We start from the raw sequence: 20,314 nt of genomic DNA, 5'->3' as shown, positions 1-20,314 counted from the left end.
ATACTGGTAGAGGTCAAGACTAATTAAAGATACCAGTAGAGGTCAAGACTAGGTAAATTAAATCCTGTCTAATATTATTTGGGGAGCAGCAGTTTTTGGTAGATTTCAGAACTCACTTCTATAAAGTAAAATAAAATTAACTTCCCTAACTTTTGCATCTTGGAGGCATATGCCTGCAAAACCTCAGCCCATATAGTCTACAGATGTGGCCAGTTAATGTTGAAAGGTTGAAGGATGCTCTAATTTGAATCAAAGAAAATATATTTTCATCATCAGAAGACAAATACTATAATTAAGGTATGAATTTTTAAAGAATCCTTTTGGTAAAAACTCAAAAGAGTTTTCATTTCTGTTTTTAGGAGTGCTAGTCAATTTAGATATGAATTACATATAACATAATATCTCAAAATCATCATTCAGTTCATCATAAAAACTAAAATGAAAATTTAATCCCTGGCCTTCCTTTACTGTATACTTTTATCTGAGGAGAGGATATAAAATGAACTACTGATAGAGGTATAACACATATGAACTTAATGAGTTAACTGTTCTTTGATGTTAAGAATTTAATTACTCTGGTGAAAATGAGCACTGGCCAAATAGGTCTTTCCCTCTTATCCTTTTTCTCACCAGTCCCTTAGTAATAACAAACAGCTTGCAATTATTCCATTTCAAGATTTTGTTTCAGAGATTTATTTTCCACTAAAGTGAGCCCATTTTTTTCCTTAAAGAAAAAAAATCTAGACATGATATCAAGCAGCATTTTAACCAAATAAATGTGTTTTTTTTTATGTTTTCCTTTTTTTTTTTTTTTAAAGATCTGTCAATTTGCGTTCCATTTCCTATGCCTTTCTGTGGCCATCACACCAGTTCCCTTGGCTCCTGGCCTAGCACTGTCTACCATATTTAGTCTGTGCTTTCACCCTCTTCACATCCTTCCAAGCACTGTGCTTTTGAGTCCTTCTCAATTAACTTGGCTGTCTGCTCATTGCTTATGATTTTCAACTACATATCTCACAGAAGCATAATTTTCCTTTCAAAATCCTTTATTTTTTTTTTTTTCCTGTGAGATTCAAACAGATGGTGTCAGATCATCTGGAAGAACTAAGCAATTATAATTAGATTCAATCTGTTTGAGAATGTTGTTCAGTCTGAATAGTAAGCTCCTCTCAATTGTTTTCTTGTCCTGGTATTGCCTTGCCCTTGTAGATGTGTTTCAGTGTCTTAGCTGTGCTGTTTTGCAGATACACCCCATCGTCTCGGCAGGCCAGCCAAGAAGAGGGCAAGGAGTGGCTGCGCTCCCATTCCACCGGAGGGCTGCAGGATGCTGGCAACCAGTCCCCTCTGCTCTCCCCATCCGCCATGTCATCTTCCGCCACAGGAAAATACCACTTTTCCAACTTGGGTAAAGTATTCTAAACACAATTTCATCTTGTTCCTTTGACCACCTGCCCTCACGGGAGAGCTGGGATCTCTCCATAAAATGTGTTTACCTAAGGAAAAGATAGAGACACCTTAAGAGTACCTTTTATTTGTTTGATAACTGACTATTCACAAAACACTTTCTGAACAATATGCAGTTTATTGCTCATAATAACAACTTGACATAGGTACTACTGTTGTGATTTTACAGTCTGGGATCCAGAGGCACAGAGAGGTCATGTCACTCACAAAAAGGTCTCACTGAGGGGCAGAGGCAGTAAGTGATCCCAGAACACGTGACTTAAGCCTACGGGGTTTTCTCAGAGTCCTCTTATAAATAAAACAACTCCTTGTCCTTTGTTTAAAATGTTTTTTTAAAAATCCTTAACAAAATTTATCATACTTTTGTAGAAAAACAAAATATAAATAATTAAGAAGAAGGAAAAAGTATTCATTCAAAATGAATGCAATGCCATTTCAAAACTTTCCTCAAAATGAAGGTGAGTGTTCCCTGTGAGCATGTTGGATAAGTGGACAAGTGCAAGGAAAAACAAACGACAGGTTTAGCCATTGTGTTACTTTGTGCTTAGCCTCATTTGTATGAAATATAAAATCATTTGTATAAATGTCACAGAAAACATGGGGAAGAGTGACAAAATAATGAAAGAAGTCTAAACATGCCAGTTCTAATTTAATAGATCCAATGCTTTTAAAAATAGATTTCCGTTCTATAAAATCACATATAAAGTAGTCTCATTTTAATTTTTTTCGGTTCAAAAATTTTTCTAGTAACGGACCCATGGATTGTCCAAATTCGTCAATTGTTTGGACTTGTCAATTTTTTTTTTTTTTAAGATTTTATTTTTTTATGTGACAGAGAGACAGCCAGCGAGAGAGGGAACACAAGCAGGGGGAGTGGGAGAGGAAGAAGCAGGCTCCCAGCCGAGAAGCCCGATGTGGGACTCGATCCCGCAACGCCGGAATCACGCCCTGAGCCGAAGGCAGCCGCCTAACGACTGCGCTACCCAGGCGCCCCTAATTTTTTAATCTTATAGGACATTCACGACTCTTTCTCTTCTCTTATAACTCTTCCTGCTTTACAGAATAAACCTTTGGCAATGGAAAACAATTATTTTGGTCATGGTTCCATATGAGCTAGTGAATTCCTATCCAACACCAAGTTTTTGCTGCTACATCTACACAGTGAGAGACTTCTTTGCCTCATAATGGCAACTGATGGTAGGGTTTTTACTAACTTTGAATTGTAATTATAAAACATAGCAAGAAGCTTAAAATTTTAACTTCAAAAAATAAATTGAAAATATTTTTTATAGAGTCATAGGAATATGAAATAAACTCTAATTTTATGCAACGTCTGAAACAAACCCAAACCACCTGGAATAATGAGTTTGCTAGGTATCTTATGTTTCCTACCAATCTTTTCAATATTTGACATTAATTTGACTAATTGAATATTTACCCCATTATTTTCTCATTTATACTGTTCTGATTAAATCCATCTGTTCCATTATTATTTGGAAAAAAAAATGCTCGCCACTTACTGTGTCTGACCTTGACAAAGTCAGTTTCCTCATCTGTGAAACGGATCCAAAATTCCTAGGTTTTTTATGGAGGGACTGATTTATGTGTACCAAGACTCAAGAGAGTATAAGACTTAATAGACCTTGCTACCTCATCATTTTTATTGGAAAGCATGCCTTGCATTATCAGAGACAATAGGAGTGGATTTCAAATTGATCTTACTGCCTCTACCATCATTTTCAACATTTTCACCCACTGGGATTTATAAATACATTCTCATGTGCCCACCCAAATTTTATAAGCATACATGGCTTCAAATCAGGTGTTCTGAGGTCTCTATGCTGTGTTATTTTGAAGAAAAAAATGTCCAATTTTAAACACATGAAAATTTATTTTTTATAACTTTTTATTGTGGGGCACCTGGGTGGCTCAGTCGGTTAGGCATCAGACTCTTGGTTTCAGTTCAGGTCATGATCTCAGGGTTGTGAAATCGAACCCTGCATGGGGCTCTATGCTCAGCACAGAGTCCGCTTGTGATTCTCTCTTCCTCTCCCTCTGCCCCTCCCCTCGCTCATGTGCTAACTCTCTCTCTCAAATAAATCTTTAAAAAAAAATAACCTTTTTATTGATTTCCAGACCACCTGAATTTATATTTACTAGGCAAGACAGTGGTACTATCAAAATGTAATCATAACTAAAGATTATTTTATTATTAAATTTTAAAAGGTATACCAGATGGAATTTTTTAGCTTGAATATGGAGAGCGTTGTCCTGCACTTCACTCTGGTCATCATTTGTCTTCAACCCGATCATTATCTCTTCTGAATGATCAACCAGTGGTTATTACAAACGTTCAGCAATTGTAATACCTGTGTTTTTTCTCTATCCTTTCTACTTATTAAAATATGTTAATACGTAAAAGTTTTAGAAATATTACGGTAAGAAGTCACGTATAACAGAAATGTAAGATCACTTCAGTTACGTGGTTATCGGTGGAGTAGCATGAGCTGTTGCCGAAGTAATCCATGGTTTGTGTGTAGTTCCTGGTATGTGGGATACCTTTGGTAGAAACCATTCCACTCAAGAAAGCGAATCAGAGTATAACTTATGTCAACAAAATGCATCTTTGTTTGAACCTTGGTTTACTACTGGTCATAGTCCTTGTGAGGTATCACCTAACCTGTAAGACTCATTGTCATCTTCCCGTGAGGGGCAACAATTACTCGGCCTCATTTTTCACCTTGCTGCTAGGTTCGTATGTAGAAGTATTACTATCAGCTTCTCACCTACAAGTCCTGTATACTTGTTGGACACTTTTCATACAGAGTATTGTTGAAACAATGTTATAGGGGAAGTCTTCATGCTTTTGTGTCCAAGGGTTCCTCCACCTTGAATGCCCTCCTACTCCTCGCTCCATATTTACCTTTCAAGCTATTGAGAATTAACCTGCTTCTTCTATACTCATGAAAGCATAGAATCTCAGAGATGGGAGACACCTACCTCAGGTTCAATTATTCAACTATTAGTTAGATTCTTATGACACCTCTAGCTTCTTCTCTAAACCCACCCTGACAGAAACTACCTGAATCTAGATATATTACACTTTTGAAGTTCCTCTTTTAAAAAGTCAAATAATTTTTTCTTGAATTGCTACCTAGTTCCTAGTGATAGACAGATTCCACAAAATAAGTTAAAATAAGCTTCTATATGAATATTCTTATTTTAAAACAATATCATAAACTCACTAGCTAATATGTCTGGGTTTAGTAGCAAAGTCAAAGAGAAACCTTGAGGTATTTAAAAACCCACTCCATATTTCTATCAGGTCCATTCTCCTCAAATCCCACAAATCAACATTTAATTTAATAAAGACAGGGGCTTTGCTCTGAAATATGATTTAAGACAAAGTCAGCAACCCCCTTTTCCCTAATATATGGTCATATCTATATCTCTCCTTTTTAGAAATTTGGCTGTGTCTCTGAGCTTTGAATGAGTCCAGAGGTCATTTATTCTACCATTTTAAAAAATTGTAATTCATAAAGAAACTGAAGGGTGGAGATTGGGATATTTGTCTGAAGCAAATGGAAAGCAAAGCCAGTATAGAAGCCCTGTGTTAATTTGTGTACCATTGCAGCCATTCTCTGTCATATTTTTGTCCACTATTGTATAATTTCTCCTGGTTTATTTACATATTAACTTTTCTACCTTTCAGTCACCTCTGCTGGTAGCCATTGTTGAAGGCAGGGCCATGCCATATTTATCTTTCTATTCAACCACAGCCCCAAAAAAGCAGGCTTGTCATAGACATTAACGTAACTGAACATTCTTAAATAGTATGGGTATAGTTTCAATGGAGAAGCCTTCAAAAGTGTTTATAAATGCAAACTATTCACTTTAAAATTCACCCTAATCCTCGTTATTTCTTGGATGAGTTAAGTCACATGTTTTGAAATTATAGAAGGACAATTTACTTGGATAGCTCTGCAACGATTATGCAAAGCCAAATAGTGAGTGAAATGACCTTCTAACCTCGAGATACATATTAATATCATACATTTACAAATGTGTTGAATACTTCATTTAGGAAAGAGACAGTCCACACTGTGGACATAGAATAGGATGATTTACTGCAATCCAGGTACTCTAAACATAAACATTCAAGTCTAGAATGTCCTTCAGTTTATCTATTGGCAGTCAGTTAGCAATCAAATTGAATTATAGTCACTGCTGGCTGAAGGAAGGTGCCTAAAAGATCTCTCTCTCTCTCTCTCTCTCTCTCTCTCTCTCCCTCTCTATCCCCTTGCTCTCCCTCTCTCTCTCCTCACCCTCCCTTCTTTTCTTCTTTCTTTCCTTGTTTCAGGGCTTTTTTCCTTCCAACAGATTACATACTTTACAAATCCGTAGTTTCTTTCCCCCTTTATTATATTTCACATACGCACACAGAGATATAATTCTAAATCTTGTATTTCTTTCTTTTTTCTTATCCTTTTTCTCATTCCCATCCACAACCGCTCTATCAGAAGGTGGTTCTGTGTATTAGTTCATCAATACCTGTAAAATACCCAGCATGGTGCCTGGAAAATAGGGGACATTCCCTTTCATTTGCCCTCATAGAATACATGCCTCCTATTTACATTGTTTTGAAAGCCAGTCATTATATTAAAAAGAAATGTAGTGCCTGTGTCAAAGGAAAAAATAGCAAATTTTGAAATGATAATCAGACTCAATCTAAACCAATGACATAAATTCCCTAAGGTTTTGAAAGTATCCACAGCTTTTGTGATAGCTTACGAGGTTCCTGCCTGCTTCCTCACGTCTGTAACAACTTACTTTTCTTAAATATGAGCATTTGTGATAGATATATTTCTCAATGTCGTGCTTTGCTTTTATTCCAAATTTTAAGGCGGTATTGTTTCTGAAGCAGTTGTACATTCAGTCAACCATTTTTTTTCTTTCAATTCATGATTATCAGTTGGCCGAAAAAATTGAGTGTTATTAGAACTCTTTGACAGTAAGCACTAAGTAAATAAGTTCTTATTTCAAATTATGAGTGTGAGGTACTGCTTGGGAAACACAACAGGTTTGTGACATTTGACAGTGTCACTATGGAACTCTGGTCTTAGACACAGTAGGAAAGAGTTCTGTGTGATTAACCAGATCATGAGCTATAAGAAACCACGTATATTACATTTCATTTAAAGAAAAATTTCATTTTCTTCTTTTATAACTAACTCTGATAATAACAATGGTACTGACCACCAACTTATATAAATTCAGAACTCAAAACAATGAAAGTCTTTGCTTGGAAACTTCAAAAGGGTCTTCTTGGGACATTTAGATTTCTTGTGTTTTCTTTTTGGTTTTGTTTTTTCCATTAAAGTGATGTATTCTTCTCAAAAATAAACCTGCAGACTTTATGAAGGTAATCTTTTCTTCGTAATCGCCAGCAGAATATACCATGCTGTTGTATTTCTAGCATGAGCACTAGAGGTTGCTTGGGGCCTTTGTTTACTATTGCTTTAGAAATCGACATACTGCTGGCCATGAAAGTGTTAGGAGAAAAGAGGGACTCCCCTGAAACTGTTATTGAACATTTCAGAGGCAGACTGTCAGCCCGCCTTAATAGAGACACCCATTAAATTCACGTTTCTGTAGAATCGGGATCACATTCTCACTCTCCCGCAGCCTTCTATTTTCATCATCCAAGCCCCAGAATAATCAGGCTGTGTGTGCTTTGTTTTTCAGTGAGCCCAACCAATCTGTCTCAATTTAACCTTCCTGGGCCCAGCATGATGCGCTCAAATAGCATCCCAGCCCAAGACTCTTCCTTCGATCTCTACGATGACTCCCAGCTTTGTGGCAGTGCCACATCTCTGGAAGAAAGGCCACGTGCCATCAGTCATTCAGGCTCATTCCGAGACAGCATGGAAGAAGGTAGGCGTAGGGGGAAATAAAGATGGAGTTACTTTATTTAACTCAGAGATGGAAACTGTCGCATCAGTCGCCATCACAAGGATTCCTGAAGAATAAATAAATGAGTAAGTATAACTCTCTATTTAGGGAGCCCTGAAGCTTGAAGAAGTTTTAGTCTGCATTACCTCCTGTTTCTTTATGCATTTGGAAATATGCCAGAAGTTGTTTAGATTTATACTTGGCTTTGGAACTGTTCAGAACAAATCCAGTGTTCTCATACAGAAATCCTCATTATTTTGGAGACTATTTGCCCTGGTGTGTCCAGTATCAGAGCCAACATTTTGTTTGACTTCTCAGTTAAAGAATCATAAAGATACATACACCAGAAAAATCATCTTATGAAACTACCACACGTTACCAACTTGTATTCTCAGAAACTCCCTCTGGTGTTGGTTTCTGTTATCATATCATATTAGAATTCATGTCATGTCTACTTTTTGCCTTATAAGTTTCATTTCCTTATCCAAAGCAGTAAGTCTCTATGTGAATACTTTATTATAGTTCTATTTGAAAAACTCAGGAGGCTTAATTGATGTTCAAATGTATGTAATTTTTTTTAAAACTAACTACCACAGGTGTGAAATTTGATAATATTCGAAAGATTTTCCTCTTTGATTTAATGAATGATTTTTTAAAGTATCCATAAAGGAAAATTGTGGCACACGTATTATAAAACACATCAGCTAAGAATAAAATAAAGGTAAACATAAAAGTTTAAATTGATCAGAATAAAATCAGACATTTGTATCTTTGGGGTAAATACCTAGTAGTGCAGTTGCTTGGTATTTGCAAGGATGTGGATGGAACTAAAGGGTATTATGCTAATGAAATAAGTTAATCTGAGAAAGACAATTATCATATGATCTCACTCATACGTAGAATTTAAGAAACAAAACAGAGGAGCATAGAGGAAGGAAGGAAAAAATAAAACAAGATGAAATCAGAGAGGAAGACAAATCATAAGAGACTCTTAACCATAGGAAACAAACCCAGGGTTGCTGGAGGGGAGGAGGGTGGAGAGATGGGGTAACTGGGTGATGGGCATTAAGGAAGACAGGTGATGTGATGAGCACTGGATATTATATAAGACTGATGAATCATTGAACTCTACCTCTGAAAGCAATAATACACTATATGTTAATTAACTGGATTTAAATTAAATAAAATCAATTTTTTTAAAAAAGAATAAGATCAGACATGAAATCACCAACTATCCTAGTCTTTAATAATTATGTATAAAAAAAAGGACTCCAGATCTTGAAACATACCAAGTTTTAAGCTTCTGGTCATCCATTTATTTGTGGTATGAACTCGGGCAACTTCATCAGTCTGTGCTAATTCCTGTATCTGTAATTTCACAGGTTTGTCATGAGAATGAAATTAGGGAGTAGTTCTGTTCTTTTCTCTTTCTCCTTCCTACTTTCTTAAAGGCTCTTCTGACTAAAAGTTTAGATAGCTATGAAAATTGATTCCATGTTTTCAGGCTACTACTGTACGTTTCATCTGCTGCATGAAATCAGTTGACCATCATTGCCACTACCTTTTGGGACATTAACCGAACAACTCAGTGCATTGTGACAGATAGTGGATTAATTACAGCCCGAGAGTCTGCTGATTGTGGCAGAGTAGATAGACAAAATTGAACTAATTGGAAATGTAAAGTCGTTGCTTTTTTGAGATGGTTCTATCACTCTCTTCACAGACCGGCATCTTATAATACTGTAAAAATAAGTTGCTAAGCATACTGATGGCTCTTCCACAGTGCCTCATTTGCAGATGGAATGCTCTTCATATGCTTGGGAAAGTCTGGCCTTCTGTGTAGGACATTTAAATAATCTCAATTGCTGAACACCAGCTTGAGTGGGCAAGATGGCTTTTTGATGCCCGTACATTGAACACTGAACTATTATAATTGTTACGTTGTGGTCTGCAACCAAGGGATTATTGAACTAGCAAGATGGAAGGGGCTTTATTGATGCCCTCCCTGCTCAATGCTCACAGTGAAGATAAAGAAACGCCCACACACTAGGAAGCTATAGACTTGTAAATAGTTAAGTAGCAGCAACAGACCAGAAATGGGATCTCCCGATTCATTGTCCACCTGCTTTCGGTACACCAGGCTGAAAATCTTCGTGCATGCTGGTGCATACATAGTGCATACTGTTATTAGAGGTTGAAAAAATGTGGAATTTTGTTTGTTTGTTTTGTGTTCTTTAGATGACTAACGTTTTGCCCATCTTACAGAGTGGTGGTAGTTGCTTGAGCTAGAAATCTGGTAGCTGTCCTTCATTCCTCTTTTGACCCACATTTTTATATTCATTCCGTTTTAAAGAGGTTCTTCCTGGTGTCCCTCAAATTCATCCCTTTTTTTTGAGCCATACTGCCGCAATCCTACACAGCTTTCCCAATCTTCTCCAGCCCAGCTTGTGAGCATCTCCCATGTACTCTTGTAGTACCCCTTGCATTCCTCTAGAGAGTATTTTTATTACTCTCTTGTAATTATCTTCTGAATTGTATGCCTTTCTACTTTTTTTTGAGCTCCTAGGATTGTGTCTTCATTTTTATAGTCCCCGAATCTAGGAGGGGCCTGTCACATTGGGTGGATCCAACTAATGTTTATTGAATAGGTGAATATGCAGAAATAATTTTACATTACCCCACAGTGAAAAGAGGAAGGCTTTTCTACAAATATAATTAAGCACAACTTTACCACCTTTTGGGCTTAACATGTTAGATGTGTCAAAATATGAAACAGTCTATCAATTGTTTAAGATGGTATTTTGGTATACCTTGATAAAAGACAGTATGCAATTTCCGTTCTTAATTTCAGCGAGATACCACCTTGAAATAAGCATTTTTTCTATGACTAGAAGTACAAAAGAAACAATATTTTTTTGCATAATCAACTCATCACAGATAATGTTGAAATAGCAAGTTCAATAAAATGCTTATTTCCCTGAAAGTATATGGAGAAAAACAGTGAAAATGGATCTTTGTTGTATAAAAGTAAAATTAAATAAAACACATAAAACCTTTTTTTTAAGTTTAAAAGTTTATGGCAACTTTAGGTTTCCATGATTTTCTGATAATTTATTCTGTAGAAGTTTACTCTAGCTTTAGATAAGCCCACAGCACTCTCGAAGGGCTTGTGTTTGTCAAATCCTCTCTCTAACATGATGAAGGAGGTATTTTCGGGGGCAGGTATGGGACCTACCCATGTCTCAAAATTTGACCTCGAAAAAATAACAGCAGAATTGTCCCCCAATTCTTATATCCAGCTGTTATTATTTTACTTCCCTGCTTCCCTATGCTCTGCTCTCCAGCAAAGACCCACCGTTTCTGAGCAGACTTCATTATTTCACCTCTTGTTCTTTTTTGTTTTTTCCAGTTCACGGCTCTTCATTATCACTGGTCTCCAGCACTTCTTCTCTTTACTCAACAGTAAGTATCTGCTGTGAAGAGAAAGCTTCTGCCTTTGCCAAGCACACAGATGATTCAGTAGGTTGATATTTTTTTTTTTTAAGATTTTATTTATTCATTCGACAGAGATAGAGACAGCCAGCGAGAGAGGGAACACAAGCAGGGGGAGTGGGAGAGGAAGAAGCAGGCTCATAGCGGAGGAGCCTGATGTGGGGCTCGATCCCATAATGCCAGGATCACGCCCTGAGCCGAAGGCAGACGCTTAACCGCTGTGCCACCCAGGCGCCCCTCAGTAGGTTGATATTGACACAGAAGTTGCACAGTGAGATAAGGGCATGCACTAGGCTACCGCATACCCCATCAGCTGGCAGGTGCTGCGGGGCCAGCCCCTCTGTGGCCCACGTAGAGGTGCCTTCACTTGACTTTTGTACTTAAGAAAATCAGTGAGTGCCTGAAAAACTGAATTTCGTAAAGCCTGTTGCGGTATGACTGGGAATCCCTGAACCCATGTACTGGGCTGTACCATAAATTTATGATGTTGACTAGTTTTCCTCTTTCGGATCTCTGAGCCATGACTGGTAATTGTTCTATGGTATTTTCTCCATTTTATTATTTTAAATTTTCAAGTTCAGTTTTTGAGAAGATTGTGCCAAAGGGTAAGGGCCTAAAATTTTTTAAAAACATGTCTTCTGAAATATTTTTTAAAAATGTATCTTCTAAAAGATTTTTTTAAAAACATATTTTCTGAAATAGTGTGTTTTTTAAAACTAATTCGTTAAAGAGAAAAATGGCAGGGTTCAACTTATTTTCCCTATGTGTAAAAACAAAGATCTATAGGAAGTTGTATTTAATAAGAGAATTCCTTCATGCCTAGATAAGAGTGAGGTCTATTTAGTTTACTGAATTTCACTGGGACTCGAGCACTGTGAATAATCCTTAGTCCAGTACCGAAAGGTTCATAAAAAGTTCAGTCTTGGCTGTCACTGAGCACTTAAGCATGACGGGCAATACTAATTGTTTTACTCATTTCATTAGGTTTAAATGTTAGGGTCCTCCTTTTATAAGCTCATCTTGCATAGTTACTGCTTTGGATAGTACTCAAGATCAGACTACTATTGGGAAAGAGTATTTTTCTCATCTTTTCTCCTTTTAATGATTAAATTTGTCATTTACACTCTGTAAAAGAAGAAATCACTATTATTATTTAAATTTACTACTTTTGGCAAGTGGATAAGAAGTGAGAAAGGTGAAATATTTTCAGAAAAAAACACATAAAAGAAATGTGTTAACACTTAGTGTCCCTCCCCATTGGCCCTTTGCCTCTGCTTGTTGGGGGGATGTGCTCTGACTTAAACCATTATGGTTGAAGTCTCTGTGTAGCATCAAAAATGCAGCATGAGGGACTCCTGGGCGGCTCAAATGGGTAAGCATCTGCCTTTGGCTTAGGTCATGATCTCAGGGTCCTGGGATCCAGCCATGCGTCGGGCTCCCTGCTGAGTGGGGAGTCTGCTTATCTCTCTGCCTCTCCCCTTAGCTCATGCTCTCTCTCTCTCAAATGAATAAATAAAATTTAAAAAAAGATGCAGAATGATTAAAATATTTTAAATATATGCAAAAGCAGTATTTGGATAAAACTGCCTTCATTCAGCCTGAGAAAGACCAGGAAGAAAAGGAAAATGGGTTAAGGGAAAACAAATGGCCAATTAATATGTAACCAGAGTCCAGTAGAACTTTTTGTGTTAATAAAAATGTTCTGTGGCTGCACTGTCTAATACAGTAACCTCTGGCCACATGTGGCTATTGAGTATTTGTAGTGTGTCTGCTGTGACAGAGAAACTAAATTTGTTTTTTTTTTAAGATTTTATTTATTTGACAGAGAGAGAGACAGCCAGCAAGAGAGGGAACACAAGCAGGGGGAGAGGGAGAGGAAGAAGCAGGCTCACAGCGGAGGAGCCTGATGTGGGGCTCGATCCCATAACGCCGGGATCACGCTCTGAGCCGAAGGCAGACGCCTAACCGCTGTGCCACCCAGGCGCCCCCGGAGAAACTGAATTTTTAAGTTTCATTAATTTAAATTTAAATAGGCACGTGTGCCTAGTAGCTACTATATTGGATATTGCAGGTTTATAGGGAATAGAAGAGGTACATTTAAAAAATTGTAGATAGGCTTAGTCAGTTAAGCTTCTGACTCTTGATTTCCGCTCAGGTCATGATCTCAGGGTTGTGAGATTGAGCCCCACATTGGGCTCCATGCTGGGCATGGAGCCTGCTTAAGATTCTCTCTCTTCCTCTCCTTTGGCCCCTCCCCCCTCCAAATAAATTAATGAATTACTTAAGTAATAAATAAATAAGAGCAGATGTCAATAAGAAAGCATAAATGAGGGGCGCCTGGGTGGCTCAGTCATTAAGTGTCTGCCTTCGGCTCAGGACGTGATCCCAGCGTTCTGGGATCGAGCCCCACATCGGGCTCCTCCGCTATGAGCCTGCTTCTTCCTCTCCCACTCCCCCTGCTTGTGTTGCCTCTCTCACTGGCTGTCTCTCTCTCTGTCAAATACATGAAAAAAATAAAATAAGAAATAAAAGAAATAAAAAAGAAAGCATAAATGAGTATTGTAGTAGCAGTATGATATAAAATGGGAACAGAGATTAAAATAAAGTGAGTATACACACATACATATGTGCCAAAATTTAGAAATGAAATATACCCTTGTGTTATGTGTGAAAAGAATGGATTAGGTGATTGAGCCACGTGAGAAGGTGATATTATTAGGATATTAGGGAATTCAAATAGTTGTACAGAAAATGATGGAAATTATGTTCTTGAATTCATAAATAACCTAGAGTTAAACAATTCAAATAAATGCATATTTGGAGGATTGATAAAGATAAAAATCAGAGATGATGAGGAGTCATTCTGACTTCCGTCCCCTATTATCATGCCCTGAGATTCCACTGGCAATGAGAAAATGTCTGTGAAAGTGCTTTTCAAACCATGGAGTAAAAAGGCAATTTATCATTATTTTTCACGCCTTCTTAAGGACTGTGGATCAAGATTCAGTTGATTTGCATTCTTGCCTAACTCTATCAGCAGCTATTGTGTGACATCAGGCAAATTGCTAAGTTTCTTTGGACTATAGCTGTAAAATAAAATTGGAAGACAACAGCCAGATCTATCCCATCTGTCCCATGGGTTTTGTGTAATTATTAGAGAAGAACAGGAATGTTGTATACCAAAAATTACAAAAATTATGGTGTACTACCTGGTTCTAGGAGCACTGTTTATATCATAGTCTATGTGAATTGCATCTTTTAAAGTTATGCGGTATACAGCTAACACAGCTGTGCATGTGTTCCTTCATAAAATAATTTAAGTATCTATGGGGAGAAAAAGTTCTCCTCCTCCTCCTTCTCCTCCTCCTCCTCCTCCTCCTCCTCCTCCTCCTCCTCCTCCTCCTCTTCTTCTTCTCCTTCTCCTTCTCCTTCTTTTTCTTCTTTTTAAGAAGAATATTAGGCTTGGGATGCCTGGGTGGTTCAGTGGGTTAAGCATTTGCCTTTGACTCAGGTCATGATCCCAGAGTCTTGGGATCCAGTCCCACAACGGGCTCCTTGCTCAGCGGAGAACATACTTCTCCCTCTGCCTGCCAGTCCCCCTGCTTATTCTCTCTCTCTTTGATAAATAAATAAATAAATAAATAAATAAATAAATAAATAAAATCTTAAAAAAAACCAAAAACATTCTGAATTTAAAAAAAGGAAGAATATTAGGCTCTCTCTACTCTTATTGGGCAAAATACTGTACTTACGAACCAGGAGTATAAACCTTGTTTACTCTAACATTATCATATATACAACTTATAGAATTATATATTTTTATGTATTTTGCTGTATGTATTTCACTTAAAGATATTAAAACAAACTAGTAAAGATGGCTTGTTGCAAAGAACATTTACCTGTAAAATCACCATCTAACAAATGTCATTGGAAGGATTCTTCCCCTATAGATCTTTTAAATTTTAAATCAGTGAATTTTTCAAATGCGTGTTGTTGTAAAGTTGACTATATCACCTTATAGAATTTCTGAGTAGAAAGATTCCAGGAATTTGTATATTGGTTGGAAATCACAGGCCAAATTTCACCTGCCAAGTTGTTACCTTTGGCAAACTTAGAGTTTGTATGCCTGTGTTTAAATCCAAGCCAACACTGTGAAATCTGGAGCTTTTATCTAAAAATGCATATTGCTAAATTCTTTTTAATGTAATTGGAGTATCTAGCAACACTGAGATTAAATGCCTCCAGGTTTATCGTCCCTTGGCATCAACCCCTTTAGATGTTGGTGTGTGTTCTCAGGCTGGTTCCAGCCTCCACCACCTCTTCTTTTCTTCCTCAGTTTGGGTTCTTAGTTATTATTGTGCTGTCGCTTTTCTCATAGGAAAGACCTACCCCTTATTACCCATATCACTATGAAAAGTGAGGAAAATAAATAATAGCTAAGGAAGGATGTGTCATTTTTCTTTTTAATTCTAGTGCCTTTTTAAAATTCTTTATATTCTTGGCCCTTTGATAGTTGCAATAAATAGGTTCTTTCTGACTGATTGTATATTAAAAACTTTACTGAATCTGTTTTGTACTTGGAATCTAATTTATATTGATTTAATAAGAGCAGGGGCCATATTCGATTCATTAGCATATTTCCTAACACACAGCTACTACTAAAGGAAATTTTTTTTTCAGTAAGTTTAAATGGGCAAATGAATGGCCAATTAATGGTTTATGGAATAAAGAAACATCGGTTAGGTTTTTATTTAGGCAAAATGTTTTATACTGTCTACCATCCTTCAGGACATTGGGCTTGGTTCAAAACCATCGTTTAAAAATGGCAAGTAGGGGCGCCTGGATGGCTCAGTCGTTGAGCGTCTGCCTTCGGTTCAAGGTGTGATCCCGGAGTCCTGGGATCGGGCCCCACATCGGGCTCCTCTGCTGGGAGCCTGCTTCTTCCTCTCCCACGCCCCCTGCCTGTGTTCCCTCTCTCGCTGGCTGTCTCTCTCTCTGTCAAATAAATAAAATTTTAAAAAAATAAAATAAAATAAATAAAAATGGCAAGTAATCACATTCCCTCATTATTAATCCCAAGCCTAAATGGCTGAAAGAAATATATTATTAATATTCTGCCTCATTGCTTCAACCTGGTGATAATACCTTACCTAGTATTAATAGCCATGGGGTATGAAAGATTAAAGAAAAAGTTCTGAAAAAACAGCGTTGAGAAAAGTCATTATATACAATACCTATAGAATTAATATGTAATGGTTATGATTATGAGTAGTATATATAACTTATTAAGGCTTTTTTAATGAGAAAATATGATGGATATCTTTTTACTTTTTCGTTAAATGGAATACATTGCTTCTTTTTAAACATACAAATTATTTACTATCAGCTTTATATAATCCTAGCAAGCCTTGAAGCAAGACTTGGGCAGAATATAGTGGCAATAAACATGCAAAGTTCTAGGGAAAACAAATAGTCATAGTTATTGTATACATAATTGTACCATATGTCTTAAGGCAAACAACTTCCAGCTTCCTTTTGCTTTAAGATGAAATATCCACCTTAAAATTAGTTCACTACTTCCGATTCAAAAACAAACTGTATCTGAAACCTTAAAATTATAAGAATTAAAAAATAAAATCTTCTCTTACAAAATAAAGTTGAGATGTAAAATATTCAAGTTTTATGTTAGCATTTATTTTTAAAACAGTTTTCTTATAAAGGCTATTAGGATTCTACTTTTCAACCACTCTATTATTTAAACACTATATTACTAACTATACATTATTTTTAAGAGTAGAGAAAATACAGGAAAGAGAACACTCAAGAAATGCTTATGCATAAAAAATATCTTTATGTTTATTTTACTTGGCTTATTTTATGTTTTCTGGAGAAAAAAAAAAGGGATAAAAAGCAGTTCAGGTACTTCTGCATCAGTTAATCAGGAAATATCCCCAAAGGGAAAAAAGGAAATAAGAGACTTTTTTTCACTTTGAAATGGCTCAACGCAACAGGCAGATTTGTGCTGTTCAGCGGTATTACTCATTCTCCAACTTTTTTCCAGGGTAAGGGAGCTTCCCAGATGTAATGGTGCACATAACTCATTGTTTGGTGTTTTGCAGTCCAGTACAAAGAAGAGACACAGAGCTAGGAATTTTCTGCAACTGAGTCCAAACAGCCTGCAAGTTCCTCCAGCCGTCCTCATTTCCATAATGTCTATGACCCAAGATGTTTGTCAGTCACTTCTGTCACCCCCTGGACACGGCATTTTACTGTTTTGCTGACTTGCGGCTCCGTAAAGTTAATGAATGATCATTAGGGACAGTAAAAGAAGATAGAAACTAATAAACTGATTTTCTTTGGTTATCAGTAGAGGTCAATATGTTCCCTCCAGCTTTATTTGTCATTTTTTATGATCTGTAAATCACAGAATAAAATTCTGACTCCTAAGTCTTGGCTGAAGATCTCTATAATATCATGGAGTGCCTTTTCTATAATATGTATGAAAAAAATCTAATGTTTCCTTTTTTCCTACTCCCATCCTTTTTAGATAATTTTATAACTACTTTTGTTTTTGTTGCTTATGGTCTGAATCTTAGAGTAACATCATCTTTTAATTCCAACTTTGCTTTTAAGGCATATTATATAACCATGAATCAAATAACCTACATTTTCAATGTATCATTTACATATAAGGAAGTATTCATTTGCAATCTTAAAGTTATAATAATATAATATCATAATTATAATATAAAATACAATGTAAATATCAATAGCTTATAATAATATTATAAAATAACATGTATTTTACTATAATAATATGTATTTTACTAGTCTTACTGGATCATCTATTTTAAAAATACAGTATAATTATACAATGGAATTATTCATTTATACTTGTGGAGCAAAATGACGTTAGTTATTTATAGATTATTTTTGTGCCTTTTGTCTTTTACAGGCTGAAGAAAAAGCTCATTCAGAGGTAAAATTCGTAGCATTTTCATATTTGTTTACATTTGTGATGAAATGAATGTTTCTACCACTAGAGGGCTCTGTGATACAGTAGCATAGCTCTCCAGCGCTGCTGATGGAAGCGATCCTCTAGCTGATAAAATGGTCTTGGGTATTTCCTCATAAAGAAAATGAAAGGAAGTTTTTGAAAGCAAGCTCTCCTCTCACATTCTAGAAAGTTTTAGATCAACAACTAACAAATTGCCTGTAGTAGTAAGCACTCATTAAATCTGATGAATGAATGAATGTGTGGTCTTTCACATTTATTGTAGTCCCTTTACCCCAATGCCTGTGAGACTAACTGCATAGGATTAATGAAACTGTTGAGTCTTAGGCACCAGACCTCCACAACAGAAGCTACCAGCACCCCAGCCCATCTTCTCATGCCAGGACTTTGCTGCTCTAATCACCACTTTATGTCTAGTGTGGTATATTGTTCTAATCACACATAATTCACAAATACACACTTTGTCGCAATCAGGTACAAATCAGATTGCAACCTGGAGAGAACATTCTTTTTACTTCCCTTTGTAAAAGAATTGTCCTATCCAAGGAGAGCAGAACTTTAATTAGGCCTTTATTCAAGGTGTGGTCATGACTATTTGATTGGTTTACACTGAGGCAATCAGACCACAGAGAAAATCAATGTCTTGGCAGTAGTCTTTGCAAAGGAACTCCTTGCCCAACTTTGCTTTTCAAGTAAAATTTGTGCTATGTTTAAAAATACCAAAATAGTATTGATTATAGCAATTTGATCTTTATAATTATTAGATCGAAAAGTGAATGTATTTTTTTAAAAAAACCTAGACTATTTTATTTACATTACGGGGAGCAGATAACATTTCTAATTCAGTGATAATATGGCTACTGAAGTATACAAATGTTGCCTATTTGCCTAATTAGTACTTATCTGACTCCCCTTTGTATCATTCCTCCCCCTAATGGGTCGTGGTTTTTAAAAAATAATTTACATTATTTTAAGATTTCCTAGATTACATTGTAAAGGATCATGTAATAGAGACTACTGATTATGAGAAAAGCTCTTTGAATTTGTATCGGTTTAAGATGAAATAGATGGTCTGTTTTCTGGGACCATCTGTGGTCATCATTTAAATGCACGTCAAGTCCTATTTGGGGCTACTGTATCTCTTTTTTAAAAAAATGAGTGAAATGGAATCACATTAGCTGAAATTATATAAATGTTTCCACTGTCTCTGCTTCCAGCTTAAAGCTTACAACTTTTTCTGAGTTTCTTAATGTTGGCTACCATTTCTTTTCCACAAAAGAGGGGGAAAAAGACAGTTAATGAACTGTGTCAAGAATGCTCTTTCAAACTGAGACAGTATTCCAAAAGTCCAACCACAACAATAGAAGACTTCTTTTTGAAGAAATGAGAAGAATTAGAGTAGAATGTTTGACATCTAAGTAACTAAGATCCCTTGAGACCAGAAGTCTACTTGTAGACTTAGTCTCAGATGGTTGTAGATGTTTTACTCTTATTAATCAGTGTTTACGTGTCTTAGCAACATGAGACATGCAGATTAAACTGCAGAAAGTGCTTATATTAACAACTTAAATGTGATATGAAATATTCTCTTTTTCTGGTTCAGTTTTATTACAGTGTGATCTTAGCTAAAGAGGAAGACATCTAGTATATTTATCTTGTTCGCTTATCTAATTATTTATACAGTATTACTGATTTTCCCCCTTACTTTTAAATTGTAGATAATCTGTAAAGCATTTCTACTCTTAACTAATAGTAACTCAATAAATAAAAGGCCTTATAATAAAGATTGGGAAGGGAAGTTTGGGAAGGGAGTGTTAGCCACTGAAACTCCAGCTAAGAAAATTGTTTTCAAATATGGACTCAATATATGTGGAATTAGGGCCAACTTTCAGTGACTACAGGATATTCTATAGCTTCTGAGAAGTTGCCAAACTACAGAAAAATAAAATAAGCACACTCAAAAAACTGAGTATATTTGCTCAAGCTCCATGCTAAACGCCATGCTAGAACATTCAGTACTTTTTGCTAAAAGAAGACCGAGGAAAAATGTCTACATGTATATTTAATTTTTAAGGAGAAAAGATTTTACTGCCTGAGTGTTATTATCACAAATTCCCTGAGCTAGAAGAATCAATAGAGAAAGTAAACTGATTCCTGGGTCAGGCAGACAGGCAATTGAGCAAGCAGGCATCCTTTAATTTGCAAATTTGAGTCCTAACCTTGAACATAGTCGCTTACCTCTCCTTACACGTGGCATTTGACAGTGACTATATAGCTAGTGTTCACATTTCTTTGATTTTTCAGGAATTGGTGCTGATACACTAATTAAGGGGTTGCATGAGCGAGATATATATTTGCTTTCTTGGATTGAATTCTTAGTTTTAAGTAAAA

The 20,314-nt window shown here is 36.3% G+C and overlaps 1 protein-coding gene across 6 annotated transcripts in view; it reads left to right on the top strand.

Annotated features, from left to right (window-relative positions):
* Window positions 1–20,314, top strand: part of NAV3 (neuron navigator 3) — a 797,711-nt gene that overhangs the window by 712,554 nt on the left and 64,843 nt on the right. For all 6 annotated transcript variants that reach the window (XM_087868917.1, XM_045779499.2, XM_087868918.1 and 3 more), the window contains 4 exons: window positions 1,245–1,405; window positions 7,210–7,398; window positions 10,826–10,878; window positions 17,864–17,887. In XM_087868917.1, coding sequence (XP_087725043.1) covers window positions 1,245–1,405; window positions 7,210–7,398; window positions 10,826–10,878; window positions 17,864–17,887 — 427 coding nt within the window. The remainder of the gene's footprint in view (window positions 1–1,244; window positions 1,406–7,209; window positions 7,399–10,825; window positions 10,879–17,863; window positions 17,888–20,314) is intronic.

This window comes from Ursus americanus, chromosome 17 (genome assembly GCF_024610735.1).
Source record: "Ursus americanus isolate L20-20 chromosome 17, mUrsAme1.1.p, whole genome shotgun sequence".
Classification (NCBI taxonomy): domain Eukaryota; kingdom Metazoa; phylum Chordata; class Mammalia; order Carnivora; family Ursidae; genus Ursus; species Ursus americanus.
Note: the sequence above shows the minus strand (reverse complement) of the source record. Positions and strands in the feature narration are given on the sequence as shown.